Source organism: Callospermophilus lateralis, chromosome 13, assembly GCF_048772815.1.
Source record: "Callospermophilus lateralis isolate mCalLat2 chromosome 13, mCalLat2.hap1, whole genome shotgun sequence".
NCBI lineage: Eukaryota > Metazoa > Chordata > Mammalia > Rodentia > Sciuridae > Callospermophilus > Callospermophilus lateralis.
The window spans coordinates 77007135-77025541 of NC_135317.1; the positions used below are offsets into that span (position 1 = coordinate 77007135).

The following is an 18407-nucleotide window of genomic DNA, read 5'->3' on the forward strand; positions in this document are numbered from 1 at the left end:
AATGTGTCTGATTCTGATGTTGAAATGGAGAATATGGTTTTTGTTGAGCAATGAGTCTGGATTTTGGCACACATTAGGCTCCAATCCCGCAAAGATACCAAACCAGGCAGAGCCATTCCCAGGCAGGGAGCCTACTGCAGCTGATCTGTAGGAAGGGTGCAGTTCCTGGTCCTCAGCACCCAGTCCAGGTTTCTGACCCAGGAAGGCTGGGTTCATGGGTGAGGAGAAAGAAACTCAGGATGCAGCACCTGGGAAGGGCGGGAGTGACGGGCTGAGGTGGGTGATGAAACCAAACCAAAACAGCAGGAAAGACAGGACTAAAGAAAACGAGAGGGAAGAACAAAGAAGAAGAGAAAGGAGGAACAGAAGAAGAAAAATGGGGAATAAGAAGAAGGCAAAGCAAATGCACAGTGGAAGGAGGCCTGGTAGGAATGGAGAGATGAGCCAGCGCATCCAGGCTGTCTGCAACCCGGGACTGGATCCAGACGCAGGCTGCAGGAGGGAGGGGCTGCCCCAGGGCCTCCACCCGCAGGGCCTCCACACTTAGGCCGGCTCTCAGCGAGCACTGTGAGCATCTTGGGTGCTGGTGAGCAAGTGGTCCAGGGGGCCAGGATGCTCATGCGCCTTCTGCCTGGGCAGGCGTTGGGAAAGCCCAGGCCTCACAGTGCCTTGGGTCCATCTGCAGAGTCCATCTGCAGTCACTTCAGTTGACCACACCGGGCTTCTCTTGAGACACACCCTCTTCTCAGGGTAGGCCACCTCCATGATGTGGGAGTGGCGGAGCTGCTTGGCCAGCATCTCCTTGAGGCCATGCAGGTCACCTTGTGCTGTCCTGGGTGGAGCCATGTGGAGCTGCTCTGGGTCCTCTGGGGTGTGCGGACCTTGTTCTGCCCACCCCGAAGAGTGGCAGGGCAGACCTACCTCCTTCCGGGGTAGTAAACTCCTTGGTTTCGCTGCGGGGCCCGTCGCCTCTACCATTGACCACAACCATCTCCAGCTTGTAGTTACTGTAGGGGAAGAGGCGGGACACCACACCCCGGGGACGGTCTCCAGGGAAGCTGGCCTGCTGTCTCTTCTGAGATACCCACAGGTTCTTCAGCAAGCTGCTCTCCCTCCAGTAGTAGGCCTTCGGGACAGAGGTAGGCAGGTGAGGGCTCAGGCCCCAGAGCGGGTTAGTGGTTAGTGTGGTGGTGGTAGTGACCGGTCTTCCCTTTGCTTGCTACAGGCTCCAAGTCCCCAATGGCCTCATCAGTTCCACACAGGCCTGGGGAAGCAACCTTAGATCCCCACTCACGGGCCACCATAAATATGAATTTATGTTGAACAAGAAGTAGCGTTTCTGAGCCATGCCATTCGGGGGAATGGGTGAATTGGCCAAATTTATATCTAGGCTGCCTCACTGGAAGATTTATTTCCAACTTGGGTAACATGTTGCTCAAGGAATCCATGCCAGAACCACAAGAGAAGCTGAGGGTCCAGGCAGGGAACGTTCTGCTCTATGCTTGAAGACCACATCACCTCGAGTTAGATTAGTAGAGTTTAGATCGCAGCAGGCAGGAATCGACAAAGAGCAGGTTAAACCTGGAAATCTGAATGTGAGCAGAGGGTGATTTAATCCTTTGAATTCAAGTGGTTTCTTTCCATGTTGTTTGAAGGTTTAGGGAGGAGATGGACACGTGTCCAAGAGACAGCTGCAGGTCCAAGTCAGTGGGGCGCGGGGTGGCGAGGCTTGGATGGGACAGGATGGCTATGGAAGGTGGTAGTGTTGGAAGGTGCAGCGGAGGTCTTATTAACAGCAGGTAAGAAGGCACAGGTCAGGCTGTCACAGCAGTGTCACCCAGGCTGCCCACAGCAAAGTAAGGAGGAAGTCCAGACTTAGGGGGACCTGATGGGAGCTTTAGCCAGATAAATATGCAGCAGGAAAGGGAAGGATGCAAGTCGATGGTCAGGGAGGAGCTCATTCTCCTGGGAACGTCATCTTGTTTTCCTACCCGACCTGCCAAATTCATTTCCCAGGAAGAGACTGAGCCCTTCTGCCTGTCCCCAACTGTCCACCAGCCAACTCTTGGGGAACCCAGAATTGGCTGTGACAACAGGGAGGGCACTTGCACCCTTTCAGTGGCTTTGCCTGTTAGTTCTGACTTTCCAAGACCAGGCTGGGCAAGGCAGGGGGCCACCAGGAGGGGAGGGGTGTAGCTCATCGGTGCCTCAACACTGCACACGGAGACATCTGTGTCCACTCACACATGTGACAGATACAGGTGCCGTGCAGTGTCAACCCGGACCCGCCATCCTTCATGGGATTTTCTGCTCAGTACAGTTTCTCAGCACATCTTTTGCAAGACACATCTGGGTAGGTGTGTACAGTCATAAGCCACCTGACAATGTTTTGGTCAGTGAAGGGCCTCATGTGTGATGACGGCCCCCTGAGTTGATGTTGGAGCTGGCACAGTACCATCACCTAGTGATGTCCTAGCTGTTGTAGTTCCCTTTCGTGTGTCTGTGGGGATGCTGGGGTAAAAGGATCGACTGCCAGCCAGGCACGTGAAAGTGCAGTACAAAGGACTTGATAAGGAGAACACACCGCTGTTACTGGCTTATGTATTTACCATGTATTTATCGTTATTTTATACTTTTTATCCTTCCATTTATTAAAAGAAAGTTGATTGTAAGACAGCAGCCACGTTACACTGGCAAGAGCGCTTTCAGACACCTCGTATTTTTTGTGCTTCTTTGTTGCATTAAGAGGCCATACTGAGTGTCTCACCTATACCATCTGGGTTTGTGCAAGTACTGTACGATGCTGGCACAATGACAAGATTGCCTAATGACACATTTCTTAGAACATATCCTGTTGTCAAGTGACATATGACTGTGTGTATATATATATATATATATATTTTTTTTTTTCTGGATGTGTTTTTTAGCTGTAGTTGGACATAATATCTTTATTTTATTTATTTATTTCTATGTGGTGCTGCGGATTGAACCCAGGGCCTCACACATGCTAGGTGACCTCACCTCAGTCGGGAAGGGAGTCTGATCCTGCAGCCCCTTGGAAAGGCAGGACCACTCCTTTGCCACTCACATGCTAGGTGAGTGCTCTACCGCTGAGCCACAATCTGAGCCCCTCTGGATGTATTTTTGAGCAGCTAATCTTTAATCAACTTTAGGTCCAACAGACATCCCCAGGACCCCTTCCAAATAGTCTATGCCCCGCCTCCGCTATGCCCTTGCCCTGGTTATTGTGCGAGTGTTAGGTGGAGTCGGGAGCCGGCTTCCTCACTCGGTACTCCCTGAGCTGGCCCTGGACCGTGTCGGAGTAGACGCGGTTCCACTGAAGGCTGATGGCCGTGCTGTTCAGGACTCGGATTTTAACTTCGGTGGGTGCAGCCCTGGGATCTGCAATGTGTTGGGACAGAAAGCAAGTTATACAGGCAGGGCTGGCCTTGGACTCTAGGTCTGGACACTGGGTACTGCGGGAGGGCAAGGACTATGGTTCCTCCATCAGACTACACTTGGAGGAGCAGGAGAAGGCTCAGGCCGGGAGGGACTCTGTCTCTATGTCTAGAGAGCAACTATTTGTGAGGCTCATGTGCTGGGCTCATCTGCCCCTCTGTTCCATTCTCCACCTTCCCCCACCTGCTCCGGGGCCTGGGAGGCCATGCTTCTGGAGCATATCAGCTGAGCTCCTTGTTCTTGGGCTTCTGGATGAGTCTGGCCAATAGGAGGTGCCAACAGGAGGTCCCAGAGCAGGAGGAAAGGGAGGGTGGCTTCCTCTTTGCTGGGCTGCAGATTTGCAGCACTGTGCTCTTGTACCCAAGCTCCTGAGGGTGGGGTCCTTGAGAGTCATGGTGACTCCTTCATCCCCTGTGCCATCAAGGCTCAGAGTGGCAAAATGGCTTCCTGATGTTGCTAGTCTTCAAGGAGGTTCACATACCTTGCTGTTGGCCCCTAATCCTGACCCACATAATCAGTAGTTCCTTTGGGGTGTGCATCTGTTTTCTACCAGGAAGAAATGTTGCCACAGACTGGAGGTGACCTCACCTCAGTCGGGAAGGGAGTCTGATCCTGCAGCCTCTTGGAAAGGCAGGACCACTCCTTTGCCTCTATTCTCTGCTACACAAGGAAGTCTGTCCCGCCCCCTCTAATCTGCCAGAGCACAAGCCCTAGTGCAGACAACACAGTGGAAACCCTGTGGTGGTCTACGAAGCCCAGTTCAGCTGCCCAGTTCACACTTACCAAGCAGCAGTCCCCACTGGACTCCTGTCTGGAAGTGTCTGCCACCCTCTGCTCATCTCCGGTGGGTCTGATCCATTATGTCCCTAGGGCTCAGCCCTCACTTCTCTCCACTGCACTGCTGGAGGACCACTGGCCCTACGCTGGGCCTAGCACCACTCCTGCTGGGTCCACTTCCTCAGGACTGTCCTTCCTCCCTCCCTCCTGCTCACCCCATTCCACCTCCATGCGCTCAGATCCGACACTGACCAAACTGTGCAGCATGAGCCTGGAGGAGACTCCACTGATCCTCTGCTTTGCTTGGGAGCTGCAGGACTGATGTGCTGTGTCCAGAGAGGCACCAAGCTTCTTCATACCTGTCTAGAATCTGGATTTACCCAGCACCAACTCCAAAGAACTCTCTTTTATGCACAATTCCAAGAGCTGGGAGCAGCCCTGGGAATGCTGGCAGCTGGCTGATCGGAAACATTCAGGTTTGTAGACTTCCCATCCCTCAAGGCCTGCCCTGCCTGTGGGGAGAATCTGGCCCTTGGCCTGCCTCCTCAGAGGTGTTCACTCTAGTTCTTTGGGATAGTCCTCAAGTCTTTCCATGGCATGTCTGCAAGGCAGCATGGCTGGTGATTTGGAGACCTGGGTTCGATTTTGAAGCCTGACATTTGCTATCACATACTGCTGGCTCTCTCTTGAGGGCCTCAGCTTTCTCATTCGTAAAATGTGAGAGCTGGAATAAGTGAGGACAGGAGGTAATCCCAACTCGCGTTCGATGGTGGTATTTCCACTCCTGATGTCATTGGGTGCCTGCATGATCTGGGCCACTGCAGGGTTTTTCTACTTCCTGGGAACCAGCTGCCCTCCCACAACCCACCTCAAGGTTCCTGGCCTCAAGGGGGCTGGTCCGGGAGGGTCCTGCTGGGGAGAGGAGAGGGGGCAGGTACTCACAATCTTCTCCGGAGTACCCGATGACGGTGTCCGGCTCGGGGGCCTTCCCAAAGTCATTTTCAGCCTGGACCCGGATCTCATAGGGCACATAGACAGGGGTCTGCCCCACCACATAGCGAGAGCCCCACACTGTGACGTTGTTCCAGGTCTCTCGAGTCTCTCTCCGCCGCCACTTGACAATGTAGCGCAGGTTGGGGCCAAAGGCAGAGGTGGCATTCATGGGCTGTACAGGGAGAGAAAGATGGGTGGGCAGGGTGGAGAGGGTGCAGGTGAGGAGCCTGGTCCCCTCCTATGCCAAGCACCCTTCCTGGCCGATCTGGGTTAGGAGAGAGCACACCCCTCCCCGCCAGAGCTCCCCCAAAGACAGGAGTCCTAGAGATTCTGCAGCATGTTGAATGTCTATGACAAAACCCTTCCCTGAGACTCAGTCACTCTGACTCTGAGAGTCACCACATTTGCAAGGTACAAAGGGAGTGAGAGCTTTATTATCAACAGAAGTCATCCTAGGACGGAAAGCAGCAAGAATACAAAAGATGGACAGAAACAGGATCTCCAGAGTGAGAAAGGGACACGGGGGTTTAACCGTGCCTGTCCCCTGTTGATGAACCTGAAATTACAAAACTGACATTAGTTCCACCAAGTCCAGGTGCCCATCCTGACCTTCCCAACAGATAAGGGTTCTTTAAACATGGGTGGCACCCTTTCTTTATTCTCTAAGGACCTGGTGCAGGAATCTGGTTCCCAGAGCCCGCCATGCAGAGCAGGAGGCCCAGGAGTCCTGAACCTGGGTCCAGCCTAGAGCTGCTGCTGCTGGAGAGGAGCCCTCAGGGAGGCAGGGAGGATCACCATTCCCAGCGCAGGGACATCCTATTTGCATTGCAGGGGGCAGCAGCTCAGAGATGCTCATGTTTCAGCAGCTACATCTTTTCCCCCCCTCAAACTGGGAAGCCGTTTTAAAAAAAAATCATTTTGAGATCACATATCCCGATTTGGGGTTTGAAAATGCAGTCAGTGGGTCAAGATAAAGATAGTACTTGACCATCCTAAGCTGGGGAGGGGGAGTCTCTGGAGTTACCTAGCCCACTCTGAGGCTAGAAGAGGGCTTAACACATCGCACCTCAGATGCTGGTCTCCCCTGCACCTCCACCCATGGCCAGGACTCAGAACACATCAGAGCTCGGTGCTGAGGTTTCATCTAGATCTTTCCTACAGTCTAACTCGAGTCCCTCCTTCTTCAAAAGAAACCCATTTGATCTTGCTGGCATTCTCTGTGATTTTTCCTGGACTGGTCACCTCTGCTCCTGACTCAGCTTTGAAATCTTGCTCCCAGACACTTGTCCTGTTTGGTTTCTGGATGCTCGACTCAGAGAGAAGCTTGGTTTCTCAGAGAAGAGTGGCTGCCAACACCGGCTCTGTCTTCTGAACCACACTCTGGTCTCAGGGGGATGGAGAAGGGGCTGCCAGGTGCACATGGCCGGGTGAGCTGGCCCATCAAGGACCGGGGGGTGGGGTTGGGAGAGGTTCTTACTGTCCACGTGATTTCCATGTTGTTCTTTCTGGTTCCTTCTCCCTTTACATCACTGGGGTTGGACTCAGGAGCTAAAACCAAACAGACACAAAGTTCACGTCTAACTTGTTGCCTCACCAGGGCTCAGAAAGCCACCCACCTCTCTCCCACCCTACTGGTCCCTTCTTTATCCCGGCTTTTCTCAGCCTCTGTATACACTGAACTCACTCTGTCTTTTTCTCGTGTATGATATGGCTTCCTAGCTAAGGCTTAAACTCCTAAAGCAGAGCTATTTCTTTTAAATTTAATCCCTTATCAGACTGCAATTAGCATAAGGCTTTCCATACTGCGGGTGGTCAATAAGCCAATTCAATGCGGATTATCCTGTTCATGGATTATCCACTAAATATGTTTCACACCAGATTGCTTTATCCCCAGCATTTAACATTTTGGGGGGAGCATCTCCAACCTCTATGAGCCAGTGAGATTTCAGAAATCTGAACATTACCCAAGTGCATTAGGAAAAGAAATCGGATCTAACAGTGGGTTATATATTTGTGCTGCACATCTTTGCCATAGCTCTTGCATTGTGAGTGGATGATCAAGAATCACTAATATTAATAATAAAAGGAGCAGTTAATATTCACTGTGTGCTTACAACACGCCAGGTGTCACAGGAAGCACATGACATGCCTTTTCTATTTTCTGGGGGTACTGGGGATCAGTAGCTTAACCACTGAGCCACATCCCCAAACCTTTTTTATATTTTATTTAGAGACAGGGTCTCAATGAGCTGCTTAGGGCCTCTTGAAGCTGGCTTTGGACTCACAATCCTCCTGCCTCAGCCTCCTGAGCGGTTGGGGTTCCAGGCGTGCCTGACCTCATGTGCATTTTCTAATGAAGGCCTCACCATAGCCCCAGGAGGCAGGTGTTATCATTATTATTCTGTTTCACAGATGAGGAAGCTGAGCCTTGGAGAGGTCAAGTAATCTGCCTGTTTTTGTAAATAAAATTTTGTTTTTGGAACACAGCCATGTTTGTTCAATATGTATTGTCAATGGCTGTTTTTATGCTACAGTGGCAGAGTCGATGAGTTGAAACTGCAGGCCCCCAAAGCCTATAACAGTTACTTTCTGGTCTTTATAGAGAAAGTTTGTCAATCCTTGAAGCAAAAAAGTCACCCAAGTTCACGGGGCTGGGAACTGGGGAAACTCAGTTTGTACTGAGAGCACCGGGCCCTGGGTCGTCTTGGGGAGCCCTCAAGTACTCACGTGCTCCACTGGTTCGGTAGCGCTCGGATGGGAGGCTGGGGTGGCTGCTCCCAACCTCGTTCACAGCGATGACCCGGAACTGGTAGTTGACATATGGGGACAGTTGGAGGATAGCTGAGTTGACACTGCCTGGGAACTTGGAATGGTCATGCCAGACCCCTGGTTGGAACTGGTCCTCTTCAAACTGGATGACGTAGTCTGAGTAGGCAGGGAGGACACAGCTGTTTCAGGAGCTGAGTCACCAATGTCCTGCTTTAAAAACACCTCTTTCCTGCCTTCCATTAATCCCTATCCTCTCCCAGGTGGACAGTGGTACATGGAGAATCCTTCCCAGGTCATGGAAGGGAGCCAGGGCCCACGCCAAGTGGGCAGAGGTGGGACCAGACACCAGGGAACCTCTTGGTTCAAGGCTGTTACCAGCCCTCTTTTCTTTTGGTGAGGTGCTAGGGTCTGAACCTAAGGCCTCACACATGCTAGGCCAGCACTCTACCACAGAGCTACACTCCCAGCCCCTTATTTTGAGATGTGGTCTTGCTAAATTGCCCAATCTGGCCTCAAACTTGGGATCCTCCTGCCCTGGTCTCCCAAGTAGCTGGAATGACAGGCATGCTCTGCTGCACCTGGCACTGGTTCTCTTTTGTGGCTTTGGAGCGCAGGGCCCTGGGCTGACCTGTGATGGGACTGTTGTTATCATCCCCTGGGATCCAGGTCAGCCTCACACTCCTCTCGGCCAGGTCAGTAAGCTCCAGGTCCCGGGGTCGGTCTGGCCGTCCTGGCAGCAGAACAAGAAGAAACCATGCAGGCCTCCTGAGTGACAGCCAGCCCCTCCTTGTGGGGGTCCCGGCCCTGGACAGGTCCCTGATGGACTTAGGGTCTCTGCAACCAATGGGATCCAATTCCCCAACCCTGGAGGGCCAGCATGGGGACCATCCTATTTCCTCCGGGGACCAAAGAAGAACAAAGAGGAGATTTCAAATTCTACCCCCCCCCCAACATCAAAGGATATGAGCAAGGAAATAAAAAGGCTCATGCAGGGCACAGAGAGAACTAGGACCAACCCATCCTGTTTCTGCAGGCATTCATGGAGAAAGCTGTCCTTTCACCCAGCCGCGGCCACATTTAGGAAGGTTGATGAGGAAGTGCAGGGTTCTGTCTCTTTTTATCACAATAATTACCCTCTGCTCTGTGTGCCAGGGCTCAGAGGGGACCAGAGCCCAGGAGGGGTGAGCTGGGCAGGGCAGAGAGGTTAGGGAAGTGGGGAGGACACAAAGAAAGAGGACTGGCAGGGAGGCGATGGAAACCTGGTCTAGAAGTTTCAGTGATAACATGTGGGACAGAGGAGCCCCAAAGGCTTCCAGACAGGATGTGGGCAGCACCTCCTGGGGCTCACTCTCCCTGGGATTGCTTTAGTGGGATGAGCACCATCTTGCATGGGGATAAAGCCATCCAGCGACTGGTGGGAACCACCGACTGGTGAGGAACAGGCAAGATCCCCCCAACCCTGCCATCTTGGCTCCCTGAGCCAGCTATTGCCATATTTTGGCTGGTTATAGGAAGAAGCTGGAAGGTGTGTCACATGTGCCCTCATTAATGTATGTGCACAGATGGGTCCAGATTGTGAGTGGATATACAGTAGCAGGTGTGGGAGAGCTTACAAAATGACGGGCCCACGGGCAGCAGTGGGTTTTCCGACTTTAAACACTTCTGAGACCAAGCTGGGGGAGGGCGAGCCACCCTGAAGGAGAGGTGAGGGTGGCCAGAGGTAAGAGAAAAGGGGAAAGTGGCAGCCGAGAGCTTCTGAGCTCAGCTGGCCAAGGATCCCAGGGCGGGGCTGGATAGCGGATAATGGAGGCAGGGGGACGTGGACACGGAATGGAGGCCACGTGTGGAGGGCCAGGATCCCCAGCAGCCATCCTTTCCTGTGGCACCCTCTGCTTCCCAGACTCCACTCTGGAGGGGCCTAGAAGGGGCACTGGTGAGGGCCCCTGATTAGTAAGAATTACCTTTGGGCAGGGCAGCCAAACGGTTAGTTGGAGTGGCCTGATCAGCTGCAACGGTAAGACAGGTTATTCAGGTTAGCAGGTTATCAGGGTTAAGGGTGTTCTGGAAGGATGGGCATGGGCAGCAGAGGCGTGACCAGCTGCCCCTGGCTGAGGTGTTCAGGCATGGTTTCCCCATCCCTGTCATGGAGGCTCCCCGCCCCCCGACTCTCCCTGAGGTCAATTGCGGGTCGTCCATGGCTGGGGGTGGAGCCTGTGCTTCCTTCCCGCCCCAGTCCCATCAATGTTCCGGCACCCACCACCACCAGCAAAGGTGCTCCTCCACTGTGGGACAGGAATACACCCTGATTATGGTGGGACTCCAAAAAAGAGGTCAGAGGTGATGAGGGCCAGCAGAGATCTACTTCCCTGGATGAGAGAGGCCACTTGCCCTTGGTTTACGATGATTTAGTATTTACTGTCCAGTCGGACCCACAAGGATAGGAAGAGATGGCATCACCTTGCTGAGTGTGTAGCATGCTCTGAAATGCCACCGAAAACCAGGAACAGCATGGGGGTGGGGAAGGCTAGCAGAGGTTACTAAAGGGCAAACACAAAACCCAGTGTGGCTGTATAGCTGGGTCATTTTAATGCACTTAGTGATGTGATGTTAGCTGTAAGAGGTGACCAGGGTCATGAGAAGAAGCCCCCTCTGCACTTCTGTCACCCCAGCACCCTGCCATTGGGGTTCAGGGGAATTAGTATCCAAACTGTCCATCACAGGTTGTTCCCAAGGTAGCAGCTTCCTCAATCTGAGACCAGAAGGTGAGACATTGCCACGCCGACCAAAGGTGTCACCCACAGAACTGCTGGGGCCCCCTGCTTCTCTGGCTGCTGGGGAGCAGGGAGGAGGGGACATCAGTGCTGGTGCAGGTGGCAGCATTTACCCAGCACAGTGAGGTAGGCCTTGGCCAGATCTTGGTCCAGCTCTGTGCTGGCGACGCACGTGTAACTGCCCTGGTCCCGCTCTGCCACGCCAAAGATGGTCAGCGAGTCGTCTTCCTTCTTCATCCTGCAAGGTACCAAGGAGAGCAGGGGTGGGCGCCGGGCACTGCCACTGCTCTCTCCCTGCTGCAGGGTATAAGGAGGAAGGAAGACCGGGGGCACAGCCAGGGCTGTGGGGCTCTGCCTCCATGCACTGTGAGAGGCAAGGTCTCAGAGTCACGGGCCCACTCATGGCATTCCACAAAGGGGGAGAGGATGTGGGTGGAGCTACTGAGCTCTGTCCACTGCCCTCCTAGTCCACACCTGGCCTGTCTCTGTGCGTCCCTGTACTGCACAGCCCTCCCACATCAGGGTGGTAGTAGTCCCCTGAACACCCATAGGTGACCTCCTCTTCTTGGAGCTTTGTTTCCTTTGCACCCAGGCTCCCAGAGGCCTCTCCCCACCACCCTGCTCCTCTGAACTGTCCCCTGCCAAGGGAGGGGGTGCCCAGAGCAAGACAGGATTGTAAAGCTGTTGGCATCCGCTGACCCTGTCTCTAAATAAAATACAAAATAGGGCTGGGAATGTGACTCAGTGGTCGATCAGCCCCTGAGCTCAACCCCTGGTACCCCACTGTCCCCACAAAAGGAAAAAAACACACCCAAACAAAACAAATCAAAAAAATCCTGCCACTTATTGCAATGGACATAGTGGGCTGGGGCCAATGCTGCCCTCTACTGGAGAACAGGAGCACTGCAAACAGGGCTGAAAGGTTAGAGGCTGGGATTCAGAAGAGACAAGACAGGGAGGGGGGAAAGGAGAAGGAAAAGGAGTGAGGGAGAGAAGAAATGAAGAAGGGGGAAGGGAGAGAAAAGAGGAGAGAGCAGCAGGGAGCCAATGGGAGAGAAAGAAGGGTGTGGGGGAGGGGTCTCCCCCAAGGACAGGGAGTCACCAAGGCCATCTCCCCCTCCTAGTAGCTCCTTGGTGACAAGCATAACATTAGCAAGTGAAGACAAAATGCCCTTCTAACTATAATTATAATCTTATAATATAAGAGCAGGAGGAGAGAAGGGAGGAACAGAAACCTGTTTCCAATATAGAGCGGCTCATCATCCTTCAGCCAGGAGACGGTGAGCTTCAGGGAGGGGTCGTGCTTCACGCGACACTCCAGCTGTACCGTGGTGCCCCTCTTGGCAACCTGGTCCTCGGGCATCCGGTAGATCCTGGTGGGATCTGTGGAGATGTCCAGGGTGCTCACTGTTGGCCAGTCCTCGGCCCACCACCCCCATGTGGACACAAGTGTGGCATGCCTGACCTTGAGGCCTCGGATCGGGCCACTGAAGGTGGTGGGAATAGTATGCACTTGTAAGAAAGGAGGAGGGGGGTCCAGTGTGGGCAATCAAACAGAGAATAATCCCGCAAATCCTTTCCTTCTGACTCAAGAACACAGATGTAATTTCTGGTGGTCGCAGAGAGCTGGTGTGAAGAGCAGGCTTCCTGTCCCCATGCCCCTTGGACCAGGCTGAAGTAAGCCCACTCAGTTGTCAGCGCCCGGGTCAGCTGGAAGCCCAGGAGAGGGTGTGCAGAGGTGCGCTGAGGAGCCCGCTTGGGCTGAAACACCACATGTGGGTAACCGTGAGCACAGCTTTTCCTCCTCACTCCAAACCCCTCCCTACTAACTCTTTACCTTTGACCTCCAGGCGGACTTGGTTTTCCGCTTTGCCCAGGATGTTGGTGGCCACACAGGTGTAGATGCCTTGGTCCTCTTTGCGGATCATCTTAATTTCCAGACTGCCATTCTCATAGACATGGTAATTGCCACCATCCAGGTTGCTTCCTTGCCCATTCTTAAACCTCACAACAGAGCAGCGGAACAGAGCATCTGAGAAGGGACCGGCCGGGGGAGCAGGGCAGCCACCAGCTGGGAGAGATGGCGGTGGCAGCGGAGGGAGCCCCAGGCTAGGAGCCTGGGCCCAAAGCCTTGCAGGGTCTGCTTCCCATTGCCTGGCAGCCCTGGAAACTCTCGGCCCCTCTCTGGGCCTTGGGCTCCTTCTCTATAAAAGAAGTGGGTTGACCCAGACCAGATGACCTGCCATGTTCCTCCCAGCTTTGACCCTTTAAGTTTCCCAGGTCTTGCTGAATACCTAGTATGGGCTGGAGGGGACTCAGAAAGGTGAGAGAGATGACCTCTGCTGCAGAGGTCTCCTGAGACTTACCATCGCAGTGTGGGAATGGGAGACCCAAAGAACGGGCAGTCCAGTCGTGTCCGGTTGTAAAGAATAACTCTAATGAACTGGTTCCGGGGTGACAGCATCCGAGGTGGGACATCTGAAATTCCCAGAGAACCGATCTTGGGTGTGGAGTCCCACTCTTCCACTCCTTCCTTGGTCCCATCTCTACGTGCCTCCTCCTTACAGCAGCTTTCGAGGAACCCATGACACTTTCCTCTATCAACATCTCCTCCTTCTAGAGGCTCCTAGAAGCCTCTAAGGGTTAGGTGAGGAGGGAGTAAGCTAATACACCTGCCACACTGTCGACCCTACAGCTTGACCAGTTTCTGCGAAGTTTCCCTGAGTTATTCAGTAGGATCTGCAGCTGCCCTTCTGCAGCCCCGAGGCACCTGGAAGCTCCCCATTTCCACTGCCCTCTTCCCGCTAGGGGTGCAGCAAACATTCTCAGAACCACGTCCCAGCTGGGACCCAAGGGGAACTCACAAACTCGCCCTCCCTCATCCGGGGAATGGGGGGGGATCAACGCTGACTTCTCTGATGAATTAACTGCTCCTGTCCAGCTCTGTGGAGTGCACGCTTCCCCCACCCCTCATCCTCTTACCCTGCCCAGCCTGGCTGATCTCCAGAACAAAGTGCACCCCGTGACATGACCAGGCCCCAGGGAGCTCCACTGTGGGTGAGCAGAGGTGGGGACAGCTCACCCAGCACACTGACGAAGGCGTTGGCCAGGAGGTAGCCGTGCTCGTTGGAGGTGTTGCACTGGTACACGGCCCTGCTGCTGATCTGGGTGTCTCGGAAGATGATGGTGTCACCTGCCACCTCGCGGTTTGGGTTGGGTGGTGCCGCTACAGATAAGACAGAGATGCTCCTTGTGAGATTTGGAAATGGGTGGAGCAAGGGCACTGGGACTCTGTCCAGGATTCCTGAGCATCACTGGGGTGACATGGAAGAGGGATCCCTGGAGGGACCAAGAAGACATGGCTTCTGACCTCATCATGGCTGAGCCCTGTGACCTTGACTTTCCTACAGAGGCTTCTCAATCCATCCAGCGGTAATACATAGCCCTGCTCAACCCAAATAACAGCTGGGCAGGTGTGCTGGAGAATATAAGCTTTGGGAACAGAACTCACACTCCAACCCTTTCATGTTCAGTTTTCTGGTCTGCAGTATGGAAATAACACATTGTCTGGTGGGTTTTTGTGAAGGTACGCTGAGACGTATATGTGTATAAAGAAGCAGTGCTCCAGCAGTACTGATTATTATTATTGCTGTTATCATTTAATTTCAACACACATATTCTTAGGTATGTTTTGAAAAGGATAAAGCCATTCACAAATGGACAGGAACTACCACCTTCCCATCCCCTAAGCAGGGGCATCTCCAAACACGCACAAAGTTAAACCCATCAGCAAACTGAAAGTCCTTCTGTTTGCCAAAGGCCCCAGGTCTTCCAGACACAGTGTGTTCCTGCCCACAGTTCTCCACATTCTGCTGGCTTGGGGTGCAGAGAGCAGAGGCTGGGGAGTAGCTGTGGTCTTGATCCTGTTAATAGTGGCTCTGGGGCCTGGGCAAATCAACAAATGTTTCTGGGCCTCATTTCCTTTACTTCTAAAATGAACTAAGCATTACTCCCATCATTCCCCTACTTTAAAGAAGAATAAGATAAAAAAAAAAAAAAGAATAAAAATCAGCTTTAAAAGTGAAAGTTTTCTAGGAATGTAAATAATGGCCATTTCTCTCTTTCTCTTTGGTACTGGGGAAACCCAAAATCTTATGCATGTTAGGTAAGCACTGAGCTATGTCCCCAGCCCCTTTTAAAATTCCATATAATGAGATAGGGCCGGGGCTGGGGATGTGGCTCAAGCGGTAGCGCGCTCGCCTGACATGCGTGCGGCCCAGGTTCGATCCTCAGTACCACATACAAACAAAGATGTTGTGTCCTCCGAAAACCAAAAAATAAATATTAAAAAAAACCCCAAAACTCTCTCTTCTCTCTCTCTCTTTAAAAAAAAAAAGAGAGAGAGAGAGAGATAGGGCCGTGCTAAGTTGCCCAGGCTACTTTTGAACTTTCGATCCTCCTGCCTCAGCCTCCCAAGTAGCTGGGATCACAGGCATTGCCCAGACACCTTTCTGATCTTTAACCACTAGAGCTTTCTGGACTAGAGAGCAATGACTTGGCTTGCAGAATCCATGAGCTCATTCAAGACCACTGAGATCTACAAGGGAAGCAGGCAGAGGAGGCTGCAGGAGTCTGGCCCCAGGGGCGCCACTCCACAGGCAGCGAGTCTGGGCCCAGAGCTGGGGAATCAGCAGAAGGTAAATAAAGACAAGGTCAGCATCCTTATGAGCCAGTCCCAGCCCCACTCAGCAAATGGGCACCAAGGGAGGCCATGCCAGAATACGAATGCCTCCTTGCAGGCCATTCTCTGGAAGCCAACTCTCCTCCCAGCCACTCCTCTTGGGAACTCCCTGGAGAGGGTGAAAGGTGACGTTTTGGGGGCAGTCTTGGGCTGCATTTATATAACAGTGCTGTGGAACCTAGTATCACTGCCTGTCTTGCCCTCAGATGCTTTAAGGACAGAGAGGGAGGTCAGGCTGTGTCCATCTTTGCTTGTGACCAGGGCAATGAGACTTCTTAGGCTGGTGCAGGGGTAGCAGCCTCATGGCAACCCACAGCTTCCCCGACGACTAGCCTAGCGATCCGGGATCCTTCCCTGCACCAACCAGAACCTTGATTCCTCACCTTTAATGTGTGAAATGAAAAGAGATAAGAGGGTGCAGCACCCAGCCCAGACACACAATGTCTACAGGGGTTCAGCTCGCCCGTCCACCTGTCCCCTCTGCCTCTCCCCCTGCTCCTCTTAGCTGTTGCTCCTGAGTCAGATTCGGAGTTCTCAGCCCCACCTGGTTGCTATCACTGCTTACTTTTCTTCTGACCCCTTACAGAAAGCAATGACTGGATATTTTTAAAAAAGTAAAAACAACTGGCCAGGTATGTGGTGTAAGCCTGTAATCCCAGCAGCTTGGGAGGCTGAGGCAGGAGGACTGCGAGTTCAAAGCCAGCCTCAGCAAAAGCAAGGTGCTAAGCAACTCAGTGAGACCCTGTCTCTCAATATAACATGAAATAGGGCTGGGGAGGTGGCTCAGTGGTTGAGTGCCTCTGAGCTTAATCCCCAGTACTCCCCCCCCCCTACACAAAAAAGGAAAAGCAACTGAAGAGAATATGATGTGAAAATATGACCAAGATGACCAGCTGGAAGGGGCCCTGGAGTTCCTGCTCTACCCATCTCAGTAGGACTAAAATTTCCCAAAGTTTATGCCTACTCAGTAATTGCATCTGTGTAACTCTCCTGTCACTGGGGGAAGTTCTTCCTCATATCCGACATAATCTTTCACATTTTCATATACCTTGCCTCTTATTTTGCCCTTATCAGAGAGTGGGACTTGATTAACCAATGACAAGGGGCTCCTGGACTCCCCTCTATGTTCCATGTCCTGGATGTCACTCACAGCTGAACCTTCAGAGATGAAGCTGTAGTTCACAAACCCTAACTGGGACCCTGTAGTGGATATGAGGTAGAAAGCAAAAAATTTAAGAAAAACCCATGAAATCCCCTAAACATGGGAAATAATCTTGTAAACAGATAAGGCAGGTTTCTTGCCTCTCCAGATGTCCGACCAGACAGGCTGCAAGGACAGCCAATGGGCTACTTTTAACCTTCACTCCTACAGCAGCCGGGCTGGCCTGCAGGGAGGGGGCTCTGGAACCTCGGACAGGCCAGGCAGGAGCACTGGGCGCGCACCAACTTGCTACTCACATTGCAAAGGTTCCCCGTTCACCATCCACTGGACAGTGGGCTTGGGGTTCCCATTGGCTCGACACACCAGCCTCCCATCCTCGCCAGGAGCCAGGATCAGGTTCTTGGGTTCATCCAGCCAGTAGGGAGCAGCTGGAAGACAAGGCGGGCACAGGCAGGGGGAGTTAGACGGCAGGGGCAGGCAGGAGACACCAGGTGGGCGCCCTGAAGGAAGGCAGGAGCTGGAGGCCCAGCTGCAGGGCTGCACCACCTGCCCCAGGTGCACTATGACTGCAGTGGTGTGGCCTAGCCTGCATGTGGTGGGCTTGGCTGCACCAGCCAATTCATCTATAGGAGTTCACAGAATAGTACTTCTCATGAGAATCCCTGGAGAACTTTTAAAAACCCATCAGGACAACCTAATAGTTGCTGGGGTTCATTTTAGGCTACCAGACCATATTCCTCAGGGGAGGCTCAAGTGGCAATGCTTTTAGAGATCACTCATATTTATGATGTGCACCCAAGGGTTCGATCCACTGCCCTACGTTTGTCCCTCTGTATTTCTGTTGTTGCCAAGTCAGACCGTTTAGGAAAGGCCTTGTGTTCTTTCAGGCACTGCACTTTGGTGAGAGCAGTTCTGAGAAGCTGGCCACCCCTTTCAATTGTTTGGACAATTTTGAGAATGAGGGCATGTGTGGATTTTTGTGAGCAAGAGGATCTTTGCATTAGATTCTCAAAGATCTTTTCATCCTCCTCACTCCCCCATGCTAACAACCTCCTAGTCTGTTTGTGGGGCTGAAGCCAAGCCAGAGTCATGAGATCCACTAACTGTGTGCTAAGAAAGGTCTTGTTCTCTGGCTTCCGATCTCATCATTCCAATCATCCATGCAGCCCGGGGCTGAGAACTGATTCCTGCAGCCCACCGCCCGTGGCTGGGTTCCATGAAGACAGGTGCTCTACTGCCTGCAATAGCTCAGGCGGGCCATCTCTGTTTTTAGGAGAGGGAAGTGATTTAAAATAAAAATAATAATTTTGACTACAATGTGACTCCCCCTTCTTCAAAAGAAGCACAGCATTATGCACAGATACACAGACAAGCACAGGCTAAGACGACACGTCACGAACGGGAATGCAAAACGAAAGAAAGAAAAGGCTCTGGGAATGATCCAAATGGGCCATGGGAGGAAAGTCACTTGCTGAGGGAGCCCCGGCGCCAGGGAGAGTTGGGTGATGGTCCAGGTGGATCCCCTTCCCTCAACCCCCACTGCACATGCGTGCATGCACACATGTGCGCGCACACACACACACACACACACACACACACACACACAAGCACTGTGCATGCAGACAAGCCCCACATCCAGGGAATGGCAACTCCTGTGGCAGGTCACAATTGCCACTAACCAGTGCACTGACGGTTCCCCACTCACCCTGCCCCGCCCCCGCAACCACCCTCAGAG

The 18407-nt window shown here is 52.8% G+C and overlaps 1 protein-coding gene across 7 annotated transcripts in view; it reads right to left on the minus strand.

The window, feature by feature from the left end:
* The window catches only part of Nfasc (neurofascin), a 68466-nt gene that overhangs the window by 26971 nt on the left and 23088 nt on the right, over nt 1-18407 (minus strand). For 3 of the 7 annotated variants that reach the window (XM_076832402.1, XM_076832400.1, XM_076832401.1), the window contains 12 exons: nt 16969-17100; nt 13852-13995; nt 13136-13247; nt 12607-12773; nt 12005-12152; nt 10883-11007; nt 8627-8728; nt 7957-8154; nt 6707-6777; nt 5179-5401; nt 3287-3402; nt 922-1126 (listed from right to left, as the gene is read on the minus strand). In XM_076832402.1, the coding sequence (XP_076688517.1) occupies nt 922-1126; nt 3287-3402; nt 5179-5401; nt 6707-6777; nt 7957-8154; nt 8627-8728; nt 10883-11007; nt 12005-12152; nt 12607-12773; nt 13136-13247; nt 13852-13995; nt 16969-17100 (1743 nt within the window). Of the gene's footprint in view, nt 1-921; nt 1127-3286; nt 3403-5178; nt 5402-6706; nt 6778-7956; nt 8155-8626; nt 8729-9959; nt 10005-10882; nt 11008-12004; nt 12153-12606; nt 12774-13135; nt 13248-13851; nt 13996-16968; nt 17101-18407 lie in introns of all 7 variants that reach the window. The other 4 variants (XM_076832399.1, XM_076832397.1, XM_076832398.1 and 1 more) reach the window with 3 other exon arrangements.